At 34.6% G+C, this 20,130-nt stretch overlaps 3 protein-coding genes and 1 long non-coding RNA gene across 4 annotated transcripts in view; 2 read left to right on the top strand and 2 right to left on the bottom strand.

Annotated features, from left to right (window-relative positions):
• The window catches only part of LOC119070491 (myosin regulatory light chain 10), a 2,213-nt gene extending 747 nt beyond the window's left edge, over positions 1-1,466 (top strand). Inside the window, exons 2-5 of the mRNA XM_037174844.1 lie at positions 28-417; positions 822-944; positions 1,006-1,142; positions 1,212-1,466. Coding sequence (XP_037030739.1) covers positions 28-417; positions 822-944; positions 1,006-1,142; positions 1,212-1,389 — 828 coding nt within the window. The 3' untranslated portion in view covers positions 1,390-1,466. The remainder of the gene's footprint in view (positions 1-27; positions 418-821; positions 945-1,005; positions 1,143-1,211) is intronic.
• Positions 1-6,746, bottom strand: part of LOC119070492 — a 20,567-nt gene extending 13,821 nt beyond the window's left edge. The window contains exons 1-2 of the mRNA XM_037174845.1: positions 6,430-6,746; positions 5,113-5,281 (exon numbers count right to left, since the gene is read on the bottom strand). Coding sequence (XP_037030740.1) covers positions 5,113-5,281; positions 6,430-6,520 — 260 coding nt within the window. The 5' untranslated portion in view covers positions 6,521-6,746. The remainder of the gene's footprint in view (positions 1-5,112; positions 5,282-6,429) is intronic.
• Positions 1-20,130, top strand: part of LOC119070493 — a 22,106-nt gene extending 1,976 nt beyond the window's left edge. Inside the window, exons 2-3 of the long non-coding RNA XR_005086526.1 lie at positions 17,006-17,011; positions 20,118-20,130. This is a non-coding gene — a long non-coding RNA (uncharacterized LOC119070493). The remainder of the gene's footprint in view (positions 1-17,005; positions 17,012-20,117) is intronic.
• LOC119070489 lies at positions 13,642-15,946 on the bottom strand. The gene is made up of 2 exons (XM_037174843.1): positions 15,546-15,946; positions 13,642-14,979 (listed from the first exon to the last, which is right to left on the bottom strand). The coding sequence occupies exons 1-2, from the start codon at positions 15,798-15,800 to the stop codon at positions 14,344-14,346; spliced, it is 891 nt and encodes a 296-aa protein (XP_037030738.1). The 5' UTR covers positions 15,801-15,946; the 3' UTR covers positions 13,642-14,343.

Genomic DNA, 20,130 nt, shown 5'->3' with positions numbered 1-20,130 from the left:
AAAAATGTTTTTATTGGTACATTGCAGAAGAAAAAGAAATCAATTTTAAAGAAGAATAGCATTGGAGAAAAACGAAAATCATCGGATGTCGGTCAGGACAAAGTAGAAGACGAAACACCGATTTCTGAAAATTTAACCGTCGATGATCAAGTGAAAATTGTCAATCACGATGACGAACAAAAGAGTAATGAAATCGAATCTGTACCACCGGCAAATGTTGTTGAGCCAGAGCCAACTGATGATGGGCAGAAACAAGCGGTTGAAAAAACGCCGATGGAAATCATTAATGACATTTTAAATCCTCCGATGCCGGAATTTGATCCGTCGAAACCGTACAATGTGCCAACAGCAGTGAAAGCTGGAGATGTTAATGCCCTTCAGGAATTAGATGAGCGAAAAATTATTGAATTGAAAGAGGTAAGAAGTTCGTTAGATTAAAGATTCGGGATAGATGATAGATGTTGAGAAGTCATGGTTATCAAGTGATATCACAGGGACGGACTGGCTACCGAAAGGAGCACCTGTGATTTTTCAGGTCGGTCTTGGCTTAGATATCAATAAATATTATTTTTTTCAAACCATCTACAGACGATGTTAGTGAAATTAAGACATGAATTTTATTCAGCAGTTTTTTAGCTGATCCACTAATACAAACAAAAGTGATTACTTTTGTGAAATAGCTACATACACGCGCGTGGTAGTAGTAAAACCAGATAGAGAAGTATGAGCAATTTTATTTGTACTAGTGGACCAGGCGAAAAATAGCTGAAGAAAATTTATGCCCAAATTTCCCTTACGTTTACTGTTTTCAAACTTATCAGGCATTTCTCCTCTTCGACTTAAATGGCGACGGATGTATCGATGAAGAAGATTTACGAGCAACTTTCGGAACCCTAGGTGAAGATAACATACCTGAAGGACTGATCGAACAAATGATGAGTGAAGTACTGATAATGTATAATTCATTCCCAGTTCCATTTATCAATGCGTAATCATTAATGACAGGCGATGAATCCATTGGATTTCGATGCATTTGTCATGCTGTTGGGATACAAAACTATTGAACTGGACCCAGAAGATGTGCTCTTAGAAGCGCTGAGCAAATGGGACGTTGGACAAACGGGACTTATCAGTGAAGACAAGTTAAATGAATTAATAAATATTGAGGCGAAGTCGGTATTTCATACAAAACAAAACTATTTCTCTTTAAGAATACGACATGACCTGATTTGTTACGGTGATAGATTCACTGAAAAGGAAGCATATACTGCCCTGGAAGAAGCTCCGATTGGTAATAAAAATAAGCCCGGAGAACCGCCAATGATTGATTATCAGGGATTTTGTAAGTTATTGGGTGGTCTAAGGAAACGGAAACCATCCGAAAACTAAGTGGAAAAAATACTTTGATTCCATCTGATGGAAGAATGTTTCTTGCAAATACGAATAAAATTTTATTTTAGTTTGAACATTTTTCTTTTCCACTTTCTTTGGAGTGTACATTCCTCAACCAAAATAACCATGATGCATATATTGCAGCATACATCTAACGATACTGCTAAATCCATTACCAAAATTTTCAAATGCCTTTTATTAACACTTTCATATCACAATTCTTGATCGATTTTTAATTAGCTTAGTTAACATCAGCATATCGCAGTGTGTGTTGGACCCATGTACCCGGTACATTTCAACAGCACTTTAATTTAATTTCTATATGCTCTACTATTACGACTTGTTGACACACATTATTCTTTTCTTGACAACGTACCAAGTGATAATGAATGCATGCCTTTCAACCAGCTGGAAATTTATCGCACATTTTCTGTGTAATGTGGAGAGAAAAAGGATGTGTTTAAGTACTATAAATATTGCGTAGGTAATGTGCTGCTGTAGACAGACTATTATGTCCTGGTTCCTGGTTTTAAAAAAATTACAGTAACAGGCAATCGTAAATATATACATCAATCAAACGTGTTTTTCCATATGAGACTCTGCTTCGTAATATTTGGGTTATTTAAAAAAGGGTAAGCCCGATCGTTAAACTATAAATCAGTCAAGAAACTTTTAAAGGTTAAAGGAGACGCAAGTCCTTGTGTGTTCACTTAAGTAACTGCAGTAAAAGTGAGTCAACAGCTGTAATTTACTGCATTATAAATATTTTTTGATCAAATTTTTCCAGTGCACGTAATTATTCGAGTAGAGGAACTGAGTCTTAAAAGCACGAATAATCAAGGAATAGTTTTTTACATAACTAGGGATAAAAAGATGAAAAGTAGAGTTTTGGTGTGAATTTTGTTGATCCAAGGCGAAGCCGAGGTCAATAAAAACACGAAAACGAGCCTTTTCATTTTTATCCCGAGTTACGTAATGGATTTTACATGCTGATAGCGTCGAAAGAGGTGCTTGAAACATGAAAAGTACGGTTTTCGACGCATGTAGCATGTAAAACAATTTTTTGCAGCGGCTCATATATCAGAGCGAATGAATTTTAACCAAAATAAGACTTATTTGCCCCGTAAGTACGCCCTTTTACGTTTCATGTATGTACCTGGTGAAATTTCCATAAGAAAAGTACATGAATTCGGTTTTCGATCACCTTCCACTAGCCACCCAAGCGTCGAGGAATTTTTTGAAAGTTGTTTCGGCTTCTAGGACTAATCTAGGCACATATAAAAAGGTCTGCTGGAAAATGAGTTCGATTTCAATATAATTCCTCCTTATAACGCCAATGGTGACTAAATCTGCGTCTGACTGAACTCGGAATTCAAAATTTCAACAAAAAAACCTTTCAACACACAATTTTTGTGATTTTTTTTTTCATTCAGTCAAAACCATTTCCACCAAAACTGCTTATACTTGTTTATACGGTTAAAGCTGCTACATGTACGCGTGTGGAAGTGGTAAAACCATATACAAATGTATAAACAGTTTAGACTATTTATGTGGATCAGCTGAAAAACAGCTGAAGGCAATTAATGCTGAAATTTCACTGCCTCTAACTTTATTTTCCAAAAAAAAAAAAATCAGGAAAATCAGGAGACTTTTAATTGGATATACTTCTCCCTCTGTACAACTAATTGGAATAACGTGCAGAAAATACATTTAAACGGATAATACCGAACATCTTTTGGCGATAACACCACCATCGTACAATGTTTTCAAGAAAAGTTTAACTTTCAATCACAAAATATCGGAACAACAACTAATGTGACTGAAACTGAGAAAATCTGATTGCCGTCTACCCAATGACATTGCAAATATATAGACTAGCAATGCAACACATTGACTTCGTACGGAAAGTAAAGTCAAAATAAAATACGAATCGGTATGCTGGTGAGGGTGAATACCATATATAATGGCATCAGACGCCATATATTCACTTCAATTTGTGTGTTAAAATTTTGCACATACAATTTGGTATACTTTGGCTTCAACGCCTTGGCCTATGCGTGGTATTACCAGTCTAGAACTACCGCAGTGGTTGTTTTTTTTTTACAATCAAGTGAAAACTTATTTGCATGTAGTTTTCACTTCATCGTAAAAAGAGAGAGAGAAAACTTTTTTCTGTGAAAAAATAAAAAGTTCGCTCATCGAAAGAAGAAACCCATTGAAGTCCAGTGAAAGAATTTAATTTAAAGAGACCATTCTATCTGGTGAAACAAAAATTAATTGATCTTGAAATTTTAATTGATTTGATTTGAGGCATCGTTCAAAAAAAAACTTCCAGTTTTATGGATGGATTCATCTTCGATAAAAGTGGCACTTTGATGTTATTCAAGAATAAAATTAGCAGGTAACCCGGATGCAGTGTGTAGCTTGAAAAAATCGAAAAGTTCGGACGTATTTTTTGAACGCTACCTTCCGGTTCATTCACAGAGTACGCGTACGCACGGAGGAAGGGAGAGTCAGAAACTTTTCCATACACCTTTACGTCCGATGTGGGAGAGGGGTCTAAGATTAGTCATTTTTTGCATGCGCACTTTATGTATGACCCCTTAGTTGTTACTCTCTTCCAATAGCGAAAATAAAAATTTAACAGTTCCCATATTATTCAATGGCCATTCGACACTGAACGGTAATGTGCGATATTCTTTTCCTCTTGTTTCCGGATACGTGACGATATATTGAAATAAATATTGCAACGTAGTCATCCATAAATCTCTTCCGTCTTTTAATTACTATCCGTTTCATATTAGAAACAGAATTCTTATTAAATTAAAAATAAGAAAAAAAAAGAAAGAAAATATTTCAACTTGATTCGGACCATTTATTGCACTTACTTTGTAAAATGTTTCACTCAGCCACTGCTCGATGTACGTTAAAAACCACACCTGTGCTCTAATTTCTAACGAATATTTCTAATTTTCAACTGCTTGTATGTACCAAGTAAAACTTATGATATTAGATTTCGGTCAAGTTAATCCGGTAAATCCACAATTTATGTGGAATGATTTAATTTTCATTCAAATATTTTAAATTGGTTTCAAATGCGGTTTATATACTTTAAAATGTTGAACAAAAATAATGGATCATGACATAATTTCGGTGTCGGTCGGTGACTTTAAATTGGTTTTCTTTGGTTGTAGTTGAAAACTTGACCACGTACTGATCGGATATATAAATTTTCTCCCTATGAGAAAGTAGAAATATTCTCACCTGAGTTATCGTTATGCAGATAGTCAACAAAATGTCATTTTGAGTGGAGAAAATAGGGCTATTAACACCGCCCACATGAAAAAAAAACTATTGCCCAATGTGATAAGAAAGTTACCACTACAGAATTTATGTCGACACTTTTCATAATTAGTGAAACGCTATAGGCACTCGGCCAACAAAATTCCGTTCCCACGATTTTGTTGTTATCGTTCCACCACCTCTAAAAAAAATCTGCTACTCATAAGACCGAGATTTGACTCACTTGATTTATGCAAAATAATAGTTTTCAAGACTTAAACTTTCGAATAATATTTTGTGAGAATGTGTTCAAATGTTGAAAACATTAATCTTTATGACAGAAATGCGAAATGATTTTTCGTGACTTAATAAAACCATAAAAACGCCGGTGAAAATCCCTTTACTTTGCATATTCTCTGGTAGTTACAGCAAGCTTACCCTTTTCTTAAGTTGATGTCGTAAAATCGTAACTCGACAATTTCGCCAGGTGCTCCACGAATATAAATTAGGGCACACTCGTATCCATTTAAACGACTTTCATTAGATGCTATCGCCAATGATCCCCATTCATTTCCTTTAGTTCCACTCTGGTTTATGCACTTACAAACTGAAATTTATAATAACTATTTCTGATATGTAATTTCAAATCCATAAATAAATGTCTCTTCAAAGGAAAGGAATTTCCATTGAGAATTATTTATGTTGCATGATGTGTTGAATGGTAGGGCTAATGCCCAATCTGCGATAACGAACACCACAAGCCGGCACCATATCGCATTTCAGAAACCCGCAAAGCAATAGAGAATCTGCGGGTGACACAAGTCCATTCGGAAAATCGGTATATAGACCGGGAGCCCATATACAAGTCAGTCCCGCACGGTTTGGTCACGGTTTGAAAGCAATGACATAATGTTATTGTTACACAAAAAAAAGCTTTTGCTGTGCGACTTTGATTTTTGAGAGCTGGAAGGGCAATAGTGTACATCTCTGTCGTCACACATTGTATAGAAAATTCTGATTGGTGTCAAAATTGGTATTGGTTTCCGGTAATGTAACAATGTGACATTGGTTTTAAACAGTGTCATGATGATGGACTGATGCGCCGAAAATGGTTTATATTCAACCTGGTTTTTTTACGAATATGCTATTGGCACCGGGTGCCAATAGTCTCTTTATAATACTGTAGCTAATGGCACCTGGCATCTCTCTTTACGTTACATTTTGTAAAACGATGAGTTCCACAGGATCGAACAATCAGCCTTTACCTTACATTTTGTAAAAATATGAATTCCCTAGAATTGTGTACAAAACAAGTTTAATTTTCAAAATGTCCGGATTTTTTATTCAAATTTTATTTCTTCCGGTTGCCAATAGTCTTTTTATAATACTGTGGCTAATGGCACCGGGTGTGATTAGCATTAGTATAATAAAGAGACTATTGGTACCTGGTGCCATTAGCCACAGTAAAGTAAAGAGACTATTGGCACCCGGTGCCATTAGCCACAGTATTATAAAGAGACTATTGGCACCCGGTGCCAATAGTCTCTTCCTTTATTTTACGGGAAACAAATCATTTTTCGTTTTTAGATAGAGGTAGTGAAAATTGTCTGTATGCTTTTTTACTGAAACTTGCGTCACGATCTCCAACTCCAACCGGACCATGTTAAACTATATATAGTTATCAACACACACATGCAAACATTTTATGTGTATACATCATCGTGAAAGTGACACTTATATCCCATCGAAATTTACCTTTACCAAATCCATCACAATTACACATCAGCAACGCTATCGCGGTTGTCATTATGTACAACCACATCGTCTTGAGCCGCCATAAAATCATTATCTCTCTATATCCAAACTAATCCGAGCAAAATTTGATGTTCATCATTGTCAAAATGTTTATATCCCTTTTTATATGGTGGTTTTGGTATGTGTTGGTCGTGTTCAACGATAGATATGATATCCTTGATTTTATGTCCCTTTTAATTCGATTTGAAGTTAAGTGTCCCACTTTTACCTCAAGCACATTGTTTACAAAACTTTATAACACAGCGACAACGTCCGGTCTTCCTATCTGTTGTATATACATGGAATTTTAACAAAAGCGTGTTGGGGAAAACGGAAGAACAACATTTTATCATACTATTACAAACACCGTATAACGAAAAGCGACGTAAAAAAAGGTGCAAATAAAGGCACTGTGTGAAAATTTGTTCCATGGTATGAGATGTTTCGATGTGATTCACATCGTGCTCTGGATGGGATGCTTTTATTTTTATATGCTAAAATATTTATTTCACCTATTTAGGGCGCATGATTTTTATACGAACGGTATAACATTTTATGTGCTTTATAGATGACAGTGATTTGATCTGTTAGTATCAAGGTACATTGGGTTAGATGCTTTCAAGAAAAGTGTATGATGTGTTATTTATGGGAATTAGGTCGAAAGTAAATAACCTCTCGTTCACAAGTAATTTACACATTGTTTGTCGATTGATTTAAATTTAAATATGTGTTTATGATGTTATTAAAATGTTAAGTAGAGATGGGGTACGAAAACGGCTTCATCATGAAATACTTAAATGTAACAACAAGGTGTAACTCGTTCAAACTAAATTATACATGTCTGGGAAATTGAGCAGAAAATTGATGCAAATACTTTCCAAAAGTAAACCTTTTTTTCTATAACTTGCAAAAAGTTTATTATAAATTAGGAACGTGTTGTTTACGAGCACTGAATATTGAGGAGAAAATACAAAACAAAGTTTGTGTTCTGATTGACAGTGTCAATTGGAATGATGCACAGCAGTAGCTGAAAAGACTTCTTAAGCCGCTACTGATGCAGTAAAGATTTTCTTTATAATGTTTCATTCAGAATTTTACATTGTCAATTGCTGCAGCACTGTGTTTCCAGGGTTGGGCATCTCGTAAAATTTATTTTTTTAATTTAGAAATTATAAGCGGCCCAAAATGACCTATCGACCTATCGACCTAGTAGGACCTATCACATTAGCATGTCACTTTGGCAGACGATTTTATTGATTATAATTTTTATCGACATTGAAAATGATATACTGATGATACTATCACATTCTTTAAATGTCAATGGTGGAAACAATGTAAATGTGAAGACTTCTTATGACAATTCAGCCAAAATGTTAAACCGAACTTCGAGAACTTTTTGGCCCGGCTCAGTATTTCTTCAAAATAGTTTTAAGACAATAACGATAATAATAATAAGAGTTGACGATACTCTAAGTGTTCTCCTAACGATGTGAATTGTCGAAATGTTACAAATATTGTCGTAATAGAGTAGGGAGGGTCTGCATTAATAGGTACAGGTAGATTGCGAGTTTCCCGTGATAAGTTGTCGTAAGACTTGAAAATTATAAGTACCTTGTTCATACAAATTGTATCGAGGCAGAAAGTCAACTTTCAATTTCCTATATGTATGTCCAAAAAATGGTAAACGCAATCTCCCTAATATCCCAAAAACAAATATCTCCAAAACCTAAAAACGTTTTCTTCAAAAAACTCACAAGTTTCCTTAAAACACTTTTGGGCCAACAATAACCGATACTTTCAATATTTGGTTTTGCTTTAAAATTATCTAGATAGTCTGCTCAAGTGGATCTTATAGTTTATGATCATTATAGTTTAATGTCGAGCCATTACCAAAAAAATCCCTACCTCTGCTGAAAGCATTGAGTGACAAAACTTAAAATGTTCGCATAAAAAACCAAGTCGTAGATACGGTGCTTTAAAAAAAAATATTTTGTAAACTTTTGGTAGAACTGAAAGTATTCCAGTATGTCTGTAGCAGAATTTTTGTCAATTGGGAACGTCAATAAGTGATAACTTCAATTGCTTCAAGTAGGTGTAAATAGTAGAATATGTCCTTGATTGAAACTTTTAATTTTGCCAAGTGTGGTGTTTGCAGCTTGAGCCGACTGCGAGGGGTTCAACCACCCAAGACAAAATACCAATTTCTAAACAATTATGTAGATTATTTTCTAGTCACTAAACCCGGGAAACCCCGGGAAATGAGTTTCAGTAAAATAATTTTCTTACAACCTAAGGTGGAAACCTTTTTACCTGTGAAGAAACAGATCCCGTCTGAGCTTTCTGGAAAACGGATTATTTAAGAGTTTCAAGCGATTGAAGTTGCTACCTCCTTATACTGACAATATATGGGAGACTAATTTTCATTTATATTAACTTGCCACATTACGTGGAAATTTTTAATATTTCTCGAGTTATACTTCTCTGCTCTATACAACATGTATTTAGTATGTAGTATGGAGAGTCGACTTTACTATATGTGATGTGCCAAAGCACTTCAAGCATGAGTGGTACTGAAACTTGACAGTGTATCATATTCATGTTAGGGTATACCGTTTTGAAAAGAGTCTTTTATTTTTTAAGGCCTGGTGGTATGTTCCAACCAGAATATACCACTGATCACGAAACTACTTTTTTTTAAATTTCAAAGTTCAAACTGTCCATACACACATATGAAAATCGAGTTTTCGGTGTCGCCTGTCTTCTATGCGACATGTAAATAGAAAGCGACACTACTTCACTCCTATCTAGAGACTTTATTTTAGGGTATACTTTGCAGATAAATTGTTTTTTGCCTTCACAACGAAAAATATGGAAATATGGAAAAGTGTTCCCGACTATGACTTTTTTCAAAAATTGTATCACTTTGGAGTAGAGTCTATTTTTGCAATTTTTTCCAAAATTTCCGAAAAATGGCCAAAATTTTTCAAAAACTGCGAACGAAAAACCGATTTTTCCATCATTTCGAACGGTTGTGGCAACTCCGGAGTTCAGTCTTGTGTATTAGCCGGCTCTCAATGATTTTGTTGGATTATTGACGCTCTCATCTATCAAATTAATCATGCTCGACTTCATTTGAAAGCTGATAGTGTCAAGAAATAATCGAGAAAAAAATTCCAAAAATAGGCACTGCTTTGGAGGCTATGGTTCCTCTAAATGGAAACTGAAATAAACGTTTCATAGCTTGTTTTGTAAGGAATTGAAATTTCTATCACTCGCTGAAAGGTTAAAGCAAAATATTGCGTTATTGTCGACAAAATTATCATAAAAATCCCATCAACGTAAAAATTGATTTCGAAATTTTTTACAAAAAACTGACGTAAATTGTTTCTTACTGTTCTTAATGTTGCTATAGTTGATAAATGATCAATTTATTAGTACTTTCGTAATCAGTTATCATTTCTAGTTGGAACATACCATACCCACCCACATGCCTTAAAAAATAAAAAATAAACTTTTTGCAAAACGCTACACCCTAATTACTGTAAAAAAGCTATTTCATACAAAATAGTACTCTTTTTGGTAGCTGTCAACTATGATCCCTTTGAAGTGCTTGAAGTGCGTTGGATGTGCGAAAGTCTCTGTTCTGCCTCATAAAATCGTAAAAGGGAGAACATTTAATAGGTCTTTCGTTTGGCTGAATTTGAAGTGCAAGGATTTTTTTTTTCATCTAAATGGAATGCCGATAATTGAATGAAATGTTGTATTCACTAAAACTCAGACGTAACTACTGAATTCACTAACATCTGACCAGAAATTGAAATGTTATTTAATAAAAAAAAATGCTTGAATCAGCACGGTGAATGTCTTCAAATATTCAACTAGCTTTCAACCGGTCGGCACTTATTTCTTAAGTTCACGAAACTTTAAACCAGCAACATTTTTGTAAAACGAAAACTTTTCCCAAATCGATTCAGATTCAACGGAAAATAGAGACATTGTTCGGCAGGTGTTTTTCATTCACTTTAACACATTTAACACAATTTTCGTTTTCTTCTCGGAAAAATAAAATGATTTTTATCGAAATGGAAAATTTATTAAAAACAAGCAACATTCGGTTTAGTGCTAAAAATCCGTTAAACGATTTCTTCTGTTTTCTTCACACGTATCGATAGAAAATATATTTATTAAAAAGCCATTTTCCACCCTTACGCGATCAATGAATAAAAAATACTAAACATGTGGTACAGAATTCATAAAACACACACCCAGCTTCAATATACTTATAAAATTGAGATGAATTTTCCTCAATCAATTTTCAAACTTATATGATTTTCTATTATGTGGTGGATGTTTTCACATTATTCCTATACGTGGCACATATACCATATACAATCGTATGAAAGTTCAACAATATTGTTTTAGGTTGATCTATAAATACCATAGGATTCGGTTTGGTGTTACACAAAGGTCTTTAACAAGATTATGAGGGTTAATGAAAGGCTATTTTCAATGCGATGTCAATGTGTTTTCAGATGAATTGTAAAAATATGGTGTGTAACGTTTGTTTGTACAGGTTCATGAAGGGTATATAGGTTTTAGTCATGAGGTCAATTAGAACTGGAACTGATGCTATGGGGTTGGGAAATGATAAATATTGATGTAAAAAGAATAATCTGACGACATTACAAAATAAAATGAGTATGCAAAATAAATCAATTAGAAGTTGGAAATTAATTACTTCGCAATGGAAATTTCTACATATTTTTGCTGTCATTTAACGCTTGGATGAGATGGTATTGTAAGTTTTTTGGTTGACACCCGTCGGTTGAAGTTAGAGTTACTAAGAAACGATAGTGGATTAAGTCCTTGTATAAACATTTTTATTTTGGCTAGTGGGTAGTATGTAGCACGAGCCGTCGAAACTTTACTCACTTCCTCTCTGGAAAACAAATTATTAATTTATTGATAGTAGCGTTAGAACTCATTTCCTGGGGACCTAGTGAGTAACATAACTTAAGTAATTGTTTGGTTGCTTCGCCTCGAGGTGCAAACGCCACACTTGGTAAAATACTGTTACTGTTACTTGCGAATTGTCACAATCATTAGATAATTAATCATTTCCGTGGATTGCTGCGACGAAACCTTCGTTCATTAATTCCATCCAGAACATTAATAGTTCGAACAGTTAATTCATTTTTTCCAATCATCCGGCACACATTTTAGCATTTTTATTATCGATTCAAGTAAAATTCTCATCTTCAAATCTTGTACGTCATTTGTTTTGAACAGGTTTTTTTTTTTTAAATAGGATCACCCTAGCTATGGTCTGTTATTTGTTCCTGACGTTTTTATCGATTCAATTGATTTGACTGTTGGTGTCAGTCCTTTTTCTGCGACCAAATAATAATATTGTGTTCAGCCTTGGACCACATCAACAAGAAAATTTCGTCTCGAATCAGTTGTATTTGTTGTTGATGTTGTTACTTTATCGTAAACCAACCATGTCACCAATATAATTATCGAATTTCTTTCAATTAATTTTAGAAGTTTGATTGAAAATATTTTGCTGCATGAGTTGTAACGTACACTAAACACTATAAATAAGATCAAATTAGCCAGAAATTATCTTTATCGTTACTGTCGATACCAGATAAGTCGTCTGTAATTCCATCTACATTGTAATTTCCACAGCAGCATTAGCAACGTAAATTATGTCGTTCCGAACACTTTCCTCCCAGTGTTTGGTCTTTAATTTTACTTTTATCTGCAGGATAAATTTATCAATTGACTTAACACCTTCCTGCATGTAAATATATAGTCTCTCTCGCCCATTAAGTTGCTTTCACTGTAATGTATCGTTATAGTTGCCCACTTATATGAGTGATATCCATTTATTGACAGTCTGTCTGTTATATTCTTCGACAACAAAATAAAATAAATATCTTGGGGATAATAATGATTTTCAATTACTTGCAGACTAAGACGGCACGTGATTCTAATGCAGAATCATGATTTCGGTTAGAGAGCAGAATTATACATCATGAAAGGAGAAGGAAAACATTGATGAGTTAGGGAATTTATTTGGCACAATATGTTGGACTTGCGTTTTAACCAAAGATTATGAAATGAATTTTCAAAGCGAAGAGTTGTTCATCGATGTGTTTAATCGATATATTCGTATGGTCTTACGTGAATAAATTAGAAACCGAATTAGTCTCAAAATGTAAGGTTGGTGCGACTTGTGAGGCACGCACGCAAATACACACAAAAAATATTTGATTTCAACCGACAATGCGATCGTAAATACTCACAACTGACACAACTGGTTTTTCACAACGCAGGCAGGCGAGAAAATAGGTATTTTCTCTCCTCAGCTGAAACTTCGGTAGGGTTTTTGTTGAAAAAGTAGTAAACTTCATTTTCTCGGTGACTTATGGCCCTCGCTCTGGTTCACCCTGTACACCCTCGAAATGAAATTTCCTATTTTTTTGCGAAGTGAACAAATAACTATCTTTATGCGACGTAGGTCGATACAATACTCCCACAACGTTTGGGCCGCGCGAAAGAATAAGTGCCAGAACAAACATTTTTCGTCTTCAGTCACACAGAGACAGTTTTCGAACCTTTGCCTAATGATACACTGACTTGACTTGTCGTCTTTCAGTCTCGATGTAATTTATTGCTTCAAACGTTTTACATATTTGACTACCATTCCGTTCATACAGTTTCACTGTTTCTATTTACTATTTCCCAGGTCCTAAAAAAATTCGTTAAAATTTAAATGTTTCCCGTTACACCAAGATACCCTAATGCGTGGTTATCATTATTGAAAACATTGCGCAATTTGTAATAACCATTTGTGTTAGACAAATAGACACCGACCATAACGGTCCGTATACAAAATAAACTCTCACTAATATTAATTATCAACCAATTTCAGGTACAATACATTCAGCAATCGCATTTGAAACTGCTATCATCCACCGGAAGTTGTAGGATTATTTTTGAAAGTAAATTTCTTACCTGATTTCTTACATCCAGATATATGTTTATTGGTTCCGACCAATAACAAACTTATCTATTTCAACCATATTGTGCACAGGTACCGAAATACCCAAATTGTAGATAAGCCAAAACTGTTAATGGTTTCCAAGAAACGAAACATAAAAATTTCAATTTTTCCACAGAGAAAGTTTATTTTAACGGAAATTATGCGCAATTAAATTCTCATTTAACATACGCAAGTTATATCAATAACCAATAAGTAAACGCAGAGAAAGATTCATTATGATACGGTAAAACAGCGTAGATTTCTACAATATTGCACAATTGATGAGAACATTGTACCTTCGGCGCGACAGAAAAAGGTTAATTCGTCGGTGGTTAATAGATTACATTGTACGTTGGTTGGTTTTGCACATATACATTTATAGCAATGCACTGATCGGTTGGAAAATAATTAATGTGAATCTCATTCTTCGCTTGTGTGCGGTATACTCACTTCACTATAAATCATAAGTCCGCGTCACTCTTCGGTTTTTTGGTATTATTAAAATTCTTGTGTTCTTTTTGCGTTTAACTGAGTGCTCGTTAACAATTACACAGATGTGTTGGATTTGATAAAATTTATTCGTTTTCCATTTTGAAATTACTAAAATTTGTTAGCAAAATATTTTACATTTTAAAAGCAAAAATCTAAGCAGTCAAACCAAAACCAATAAACTAAGTTGTCGGCAACAATATTATCCGAAATTCATCACATTGATTTTAGGAATAAGAATAAAATGGCCTCAGAGTTCAATGGTTTTGGTTCAAAATAAAACAAAAGATTTCTGAACTGAGCGGATTATTTAAAAAAAAGAAGAAATTAATTACTTATCGACGTGTCGCACTAGTGGCGCTAACTTTTTTGGCAACCGCACTGGTTCCAGCCGCCTCACTCTTTGCCTCTTTACTGGTATCCTCTTGAATTTGATTGTATTTTTCCAAAGCGGTTCGAAGAAATTCTGCTGCTCGTCGGACACGATCCGATGTTATTTCGCTGGCTATCGACTCCTTAATCGTTTTCGAGTTCAACGTTTCTCTCAGACCGAGCAACGGAAGTGCAGCAAACGAAATCGTGCACAGTGGTGTGAATGTGCAAATGGCTGTTGTGACCGCACCGCCAAACAATACGACACCGATCGAACTCAATAGATATGTTCCCGATCGCATCAGCATGGACAACATGGTGCGCGGATAGGGTAGATTGTTTCGGAAAAGGTCCCAGATTGCTGGACCTGGCGGTGGTGGTGGTGGTGGAATTGGTACACCCGATGGCACATAATATCCTTCGAAACCAGTTTGTACGCCGAATCCACTCGGGCCATAACCTCCGCCATAGATTGGATAGCCAACGGCATTGACGCCTGGTGCATACGGACCACCATATGAACTCACATATTGTTGTACATTGTCTTGTGGCCCGTAGTTGGGATAGACACCGGAATCGTAATTTGGATTTTCCAATGGCTGCAAATAATTAAAAACGAAAATCAATTACAGTTCACAGTTCTATTGGTTCTTACGATTTCAACTAAAAAACTTTGTAACTTTGAAATTTTTAATTATACTACGGTGAAGTTTTAACTAAAAACAAAACGACCAAAAATATTTTCCTTGTACAAAATACAATACAAGGTAGTGGAAATACTTTCGGTTGATACGCTTCGTGGAAGGATAGTGATCCTAGAACTTTTCGCTGCATTTTGCATTAGGTAAATCCCCTTTTGTCTAAGTAAAATATTTTTGGTCATTTTGTTGTCGGGTAAATCTTTACTGCATTTTTTTAAATTTTCGGATGTTGCAGTTGTTGTTCAAAATGTGCACGGTCTATGCACAAACGGCAAGTCGACAAATTTAAGAACTTTAATAACACTGGTAAAATGCACAGTTGGCGCTCACTCTACGTCTAAATTCACTGTAAATTAACACTAAGCCTGTACACATTTGTTCAGTGAAAAAAGACTGGCACATCTTTCGAATTTTAGACAACAAGAAAAGAAACTGAGAATACGAAGAAAGAAGAAAGCACACACCTGCTCTGCTTGATGAGCCTGAGTATCTGCACCAACGTCTTCGTTAGCTGGTGGATAAATTCCTTCAGCTGGTTGATATGCCATTGGATACGGTGCACTTTGCTGGGCATACACTGCATCCGATTGATATCCATCATGTGTAGCCGGTAATTGACGTGATGCCGGCTGTATAACTTGGGTATATTTCGACGTTTTTTCGTCCGCACTTATCACTGCGACAGACACAACGATCACAAAAAAAATGTTTCTAAGCATTTTTGACGATACTAATTCACGTTTCACAATTGAACAAATATTTTTTTTTTTAAACAAAAACCGTCGAACAAGACGAACTATTTTCAGTATTCAACTAGACACAATATCATTACTGAGCAACACTTGTCTTAGAAATGAATTTTACAATTAAGGGTGCCACCATTTTTATATAACTATCCCTTCCATCGGATAAGCACCCAACGACATTAGTTTCGAAGAAAAGAAGAAGAAAAAAATATTAAAACCGTTGGCAAAATTCTACCATTCGTTTTCGTATGGAATGCGAACAATTTTGGGTTAATCACCAGGTAGAACAAATTAAATGGAAAACTTGTGTAAATTAAAATCCGATTTCCAGAATATGAAATTCAAGGTAAATTTGTTGCTCTAAATTTCAAATGACATAGATAATGAGATTTGAGTTTCCGATTTGGGAATTCGTTGAATAAATTGTTGGCTTTATCGTCGGGGATTCGTATTATTTGGAGAACAAAATAATTTCCAATGACGAAGAGAAATTTCAAATATGATGTTAAATCTCCTGATTCTCGGGAATGACTGCTTGATGGAATTTTCTTTGTTCGATTGCGAGTGATAATTATTGCGTCTCTATCTAATACTTTTTTCCCATTTTTGCTTCATTAATTTTTTTTTGTGAAATTAGATATTTCTATTTCGCAGCTAATTCTTTGAAATTGTTTCTTTTGTTGTATCTCCGCATAAAAGTGACAATTGAGATAAAAAGTAATGAGCATGTTTTTCTTACGCGTCTTAAACACATTCATATGGGAACCTTTTTAATATCATAAACGGTAATGGAATTATAACCTTGTGTATGTTATAAGAATGACATGCTTGCTTACTACTTTTCCTCTTAACTTGTCGCAAAGAAAATATTTATTAACAGACACACATCAAGAAAGTGTTGCTAATTTTTGTGAGATTAAACGAAATATAGATTGAGAGGTCAGCTGGGTTTTGGATTTTTTTTGGTGACCGATTCTATCAAGGGATCATCACCAAGGTTACATTTAATTTATTGATTTATCAAAACGGATATAAGCTTACTGACATTGTACATAAAAAACTGAAAATCGATTGATTTATTATCGATACATTCGACTACATCGGTGCAGGTCGGAGATAATTGACCTCTTATTCTTATTTTTTCTTTGTAAGATTCATTTCACTAGCGGCAGTACGAGGTTACTGTAGGTTACTAGTTATTTTTTAACTTTTATACAAAATTACACAATTTTTCTCACTTCGTTCGGACCACAAACAACTCGCAAAATTGTCTAAAATCTACCAAACACATCGACTAATATTAATAGACCATTTGTTCACAACTGATAGACATCGAAGCAAAAGATGTCAAATCAGTCAGTCCATAGCACTGCTGCTAGCATTACAGCTCGCTTCTCAGACGTCAAAAAGAACTTCCAAATTTTGTAACATGAATGTGTAAACGCATGTGTTGTTTGTTTTGACTCACACTGAGAATGTATGACCCAAAATATTTTCTATGTTATTGCTAGGGGAAGTGCTGTGGTCAGTCATTTTGTTAAGCAAAACATGAGAAATTTGCAACAAGACCCATTGAACGGTTACAAAAAATTTGGGTCGTAAAAGAACCCACATTAATACAACTCTGTATGAGATGCACGTAGAGTCATTAGAACTATGATTATCCGCTTCTTTCATCACAGCTATTAAAATTGACAGACTTTCCGCGGCTCTTTGATTTTTTTGATAACTTCTCGTTTCAATGGGAATTTAAATTATGTGATCTTCAACTAGCAAGTGACGAACTGTCTTTATGAGCGTATACAAATCTTTCATTATTGCCTAGGGTATTTACAGATCTCTCGTTTAACATGAATGCTACCTACCGGCCAAATTCGGATTGATGGGTTTGCGCAAAGACATTCATATCAATTCTTAGTGTTAAATAATTTCGAAACGTATAACTCTAATGGTTAGATACACTATCGACTACACAGGTTCGAGGCAGGAGACATCATGATAGGTGAATTTTTCACATAAAGAAAAACAAACAAACCCAGTTCCTAAATCGATTACCTTAAGTATCATGTTGCAAAACTAAAATGTATTCTATACCGTGCGAATACATAGGAGTTGCCATTAAAAGTTTAGACCATTAGCTATTTTGTAACTAATTGGTTTATGTCAATAACAACAAACCGTTAATCACCTCGGATTTAACTTTCCCTCGCAATATAACTTAATTATGGAATCAATTTAACATATTTCTGTTAGAAACAAAAACATTGTCTCGCTACCTACTAATCTAAATATTGAGAAAATAACATTGACTGTGCAGTCAATATTTATTATATGCATTTGGCAGTCACAGCAGTTTATGAAAGCAACAAGTGAATTCGATAAATGACAGGAATATTGTTTTAAAGCATTGACTTGTCGTGAAAGGGATGTGTCGAATTTTGATTTTTTTTAAAACATTTTAGCATTGATTGTTAGCTTAGTTCATAAGTCACGTACAGTATTGCCCCGATGGTTTTCAATATTTCGTTCGATTATCTTCAACTGGGTTTTAAATTTTCGGACAACTTCACGCCAAGAATAAACCATCATATTAACATTGTATCCAAATCTCTGTGCACTTTCGGCCTTTATTGGTAATTTTCGCTTCTAGTGCGCAAAGCAAAATCATTAAATAGTCATTTACAGAACAAGAGATAAAAAATGTCAAAAAACTTCACTAACACGTGGCACTAGTGCGATAAAACCCCTTGCAAATTCTTTATCACACTAGTGTGATATAATACGTTCGTACGACATTCCGCACACTGAATTGCATAAAGCTATTTTTCACCAGTCAAATGACCAGTTATTTCCTCGATTATTAATCTCATTCCAACAAAAATACTTAATCGATTTATACTATCGACAACGGTTCGTTATTCGCTTAATATTGCAGAGCTTTTAATGTTATGCACGAAGACAATGGAGCAACCGAATACAAGTGAGCTTTACAACAACAAAAAAACGCCTCGATCTTTACAGAATTTATAGTCTGTTAAGTTAACTTTAACGACCCGAACGAAGTAAATTGGTATTTCTAAAGTGTCTATGTAAAATAGGTAACAAAAGACTGTCCAATAATCAATCACTTAAAAAATCATTTCCCTTAAATGGAAAGTTCCTTTTACCATCTATATCTCATGCCAAACAAATCCCTTTAACCTCTTAAATAGAAAGACCATTATCTAAAAGGTATACCCATTATTATAATGTATCTATTATCAAGAGTTTCTCCTATGCGCTTTTGTAAAGTGTATTGAGATACTATGATACCAAAGCTCATATATTGTTGTTTACGGTCTTTCTCATAACCGAAAAGCATGGAATACCTCGTCTTCTTCTACACACCAACCCTTATACCCGGGTTGATAATATTGGAGATAGAATGTCGTCTTTTTTTTTGTTGAACATCATCTTTTCATATTAAAATACCGTCAGACTCTCTTCGGTTTAGATGTAGGAACATCAATATAACTATATAGAAAGGCTAAGGCAATACATATCATCGCTGAAATGTAGGTAAGTGCAAATTTATGTTTTTTGAAAGATATATCAATTTCATCTTTCCTCCTCCTTGTTTCCATAAAGATAAAATGTTTGTGTTGGTGGAATATATATTTTTTATATGAATATGGGTTGTGTGTGTTTGTAGAGAACCTAAAATTATTTGGCGTCAGTAAAGAACGTTTTTTTTAAAGTCATATAAATGTTATACGCTTTTTATGATAAGGTGAGATATTTTTGATCTATTAGGGATCTTACCTATAAGTTTATATATCCAATAAACTGAATATATTATCTGCAATGCTTAAATGCTAACGAAATATTAGTTTTCGTTATGGCATGGTTTATGATTGCAATGATAACGAAAGTGGACTGTATCCGTTAAGTGGATTGAGATGTGTGTCTCTCTCTATGTGTGTGTGTGTGTGTGTTACGCGATGAGTGTAGAGTGTCGTCGTTGAAATATATATTTTTGTTGATGGCACATGCGAAAATATTTAGCACTTAAAAAATCAGTTACTTTTCTTCGTCACATTATTTATGGGCGCACAGTTTTCCTTCTCTAGAAAATGTAGCAGTAAAATGAAAATTGATCGTGTGGGTAAGTCGTTAAAGCCATAGACAACACGTTCGTCCAACCATCACTAGTCATTTTTCCCGCACAAATATCAGGTCGTTCCACAATATCTTTTACTTCTGATTGGTAAATTAGACCGCTGACTGTTAGAGGTCAACAAAATTGTTCAGATTGTATTTCTTT

This window comes from Bradysia coprophila (genome assembly GCF_014529535.1).
Source record: "Bradysia coprophila strain Holo2 chromosome X unlocalized genomic scaffold, BU_Bcop_v1 contig_79, whole genome shotgun sequence".
NCBI classification, from domain to species: domain Eukaryota; kingdom Metazoa; phylum Arthropoda; class Insecta; order Diptera; family Sciaridae; genus Bradysia; species Bradysia coprophila.
This window is presented reverse-complemented; position numbering and strand designations above follow the sequence as displayed.

Coding starts and splice junctions, on each gene's coding strand:
- LOC119070489 (XM_037174843.1), bottom strand. CDS start 15,800: ATGCTTAGAAACATTTTTTTTGTGATCGTTGTGTCTGTCGCAGTGATA. Junction 14,980..15,545: donor AGGCTCATCAAGCAGAGCAG/GTGTGTGCTTTC, acceptor AATTATTTGCAG/CCATTGGAAAATCCAAATTA.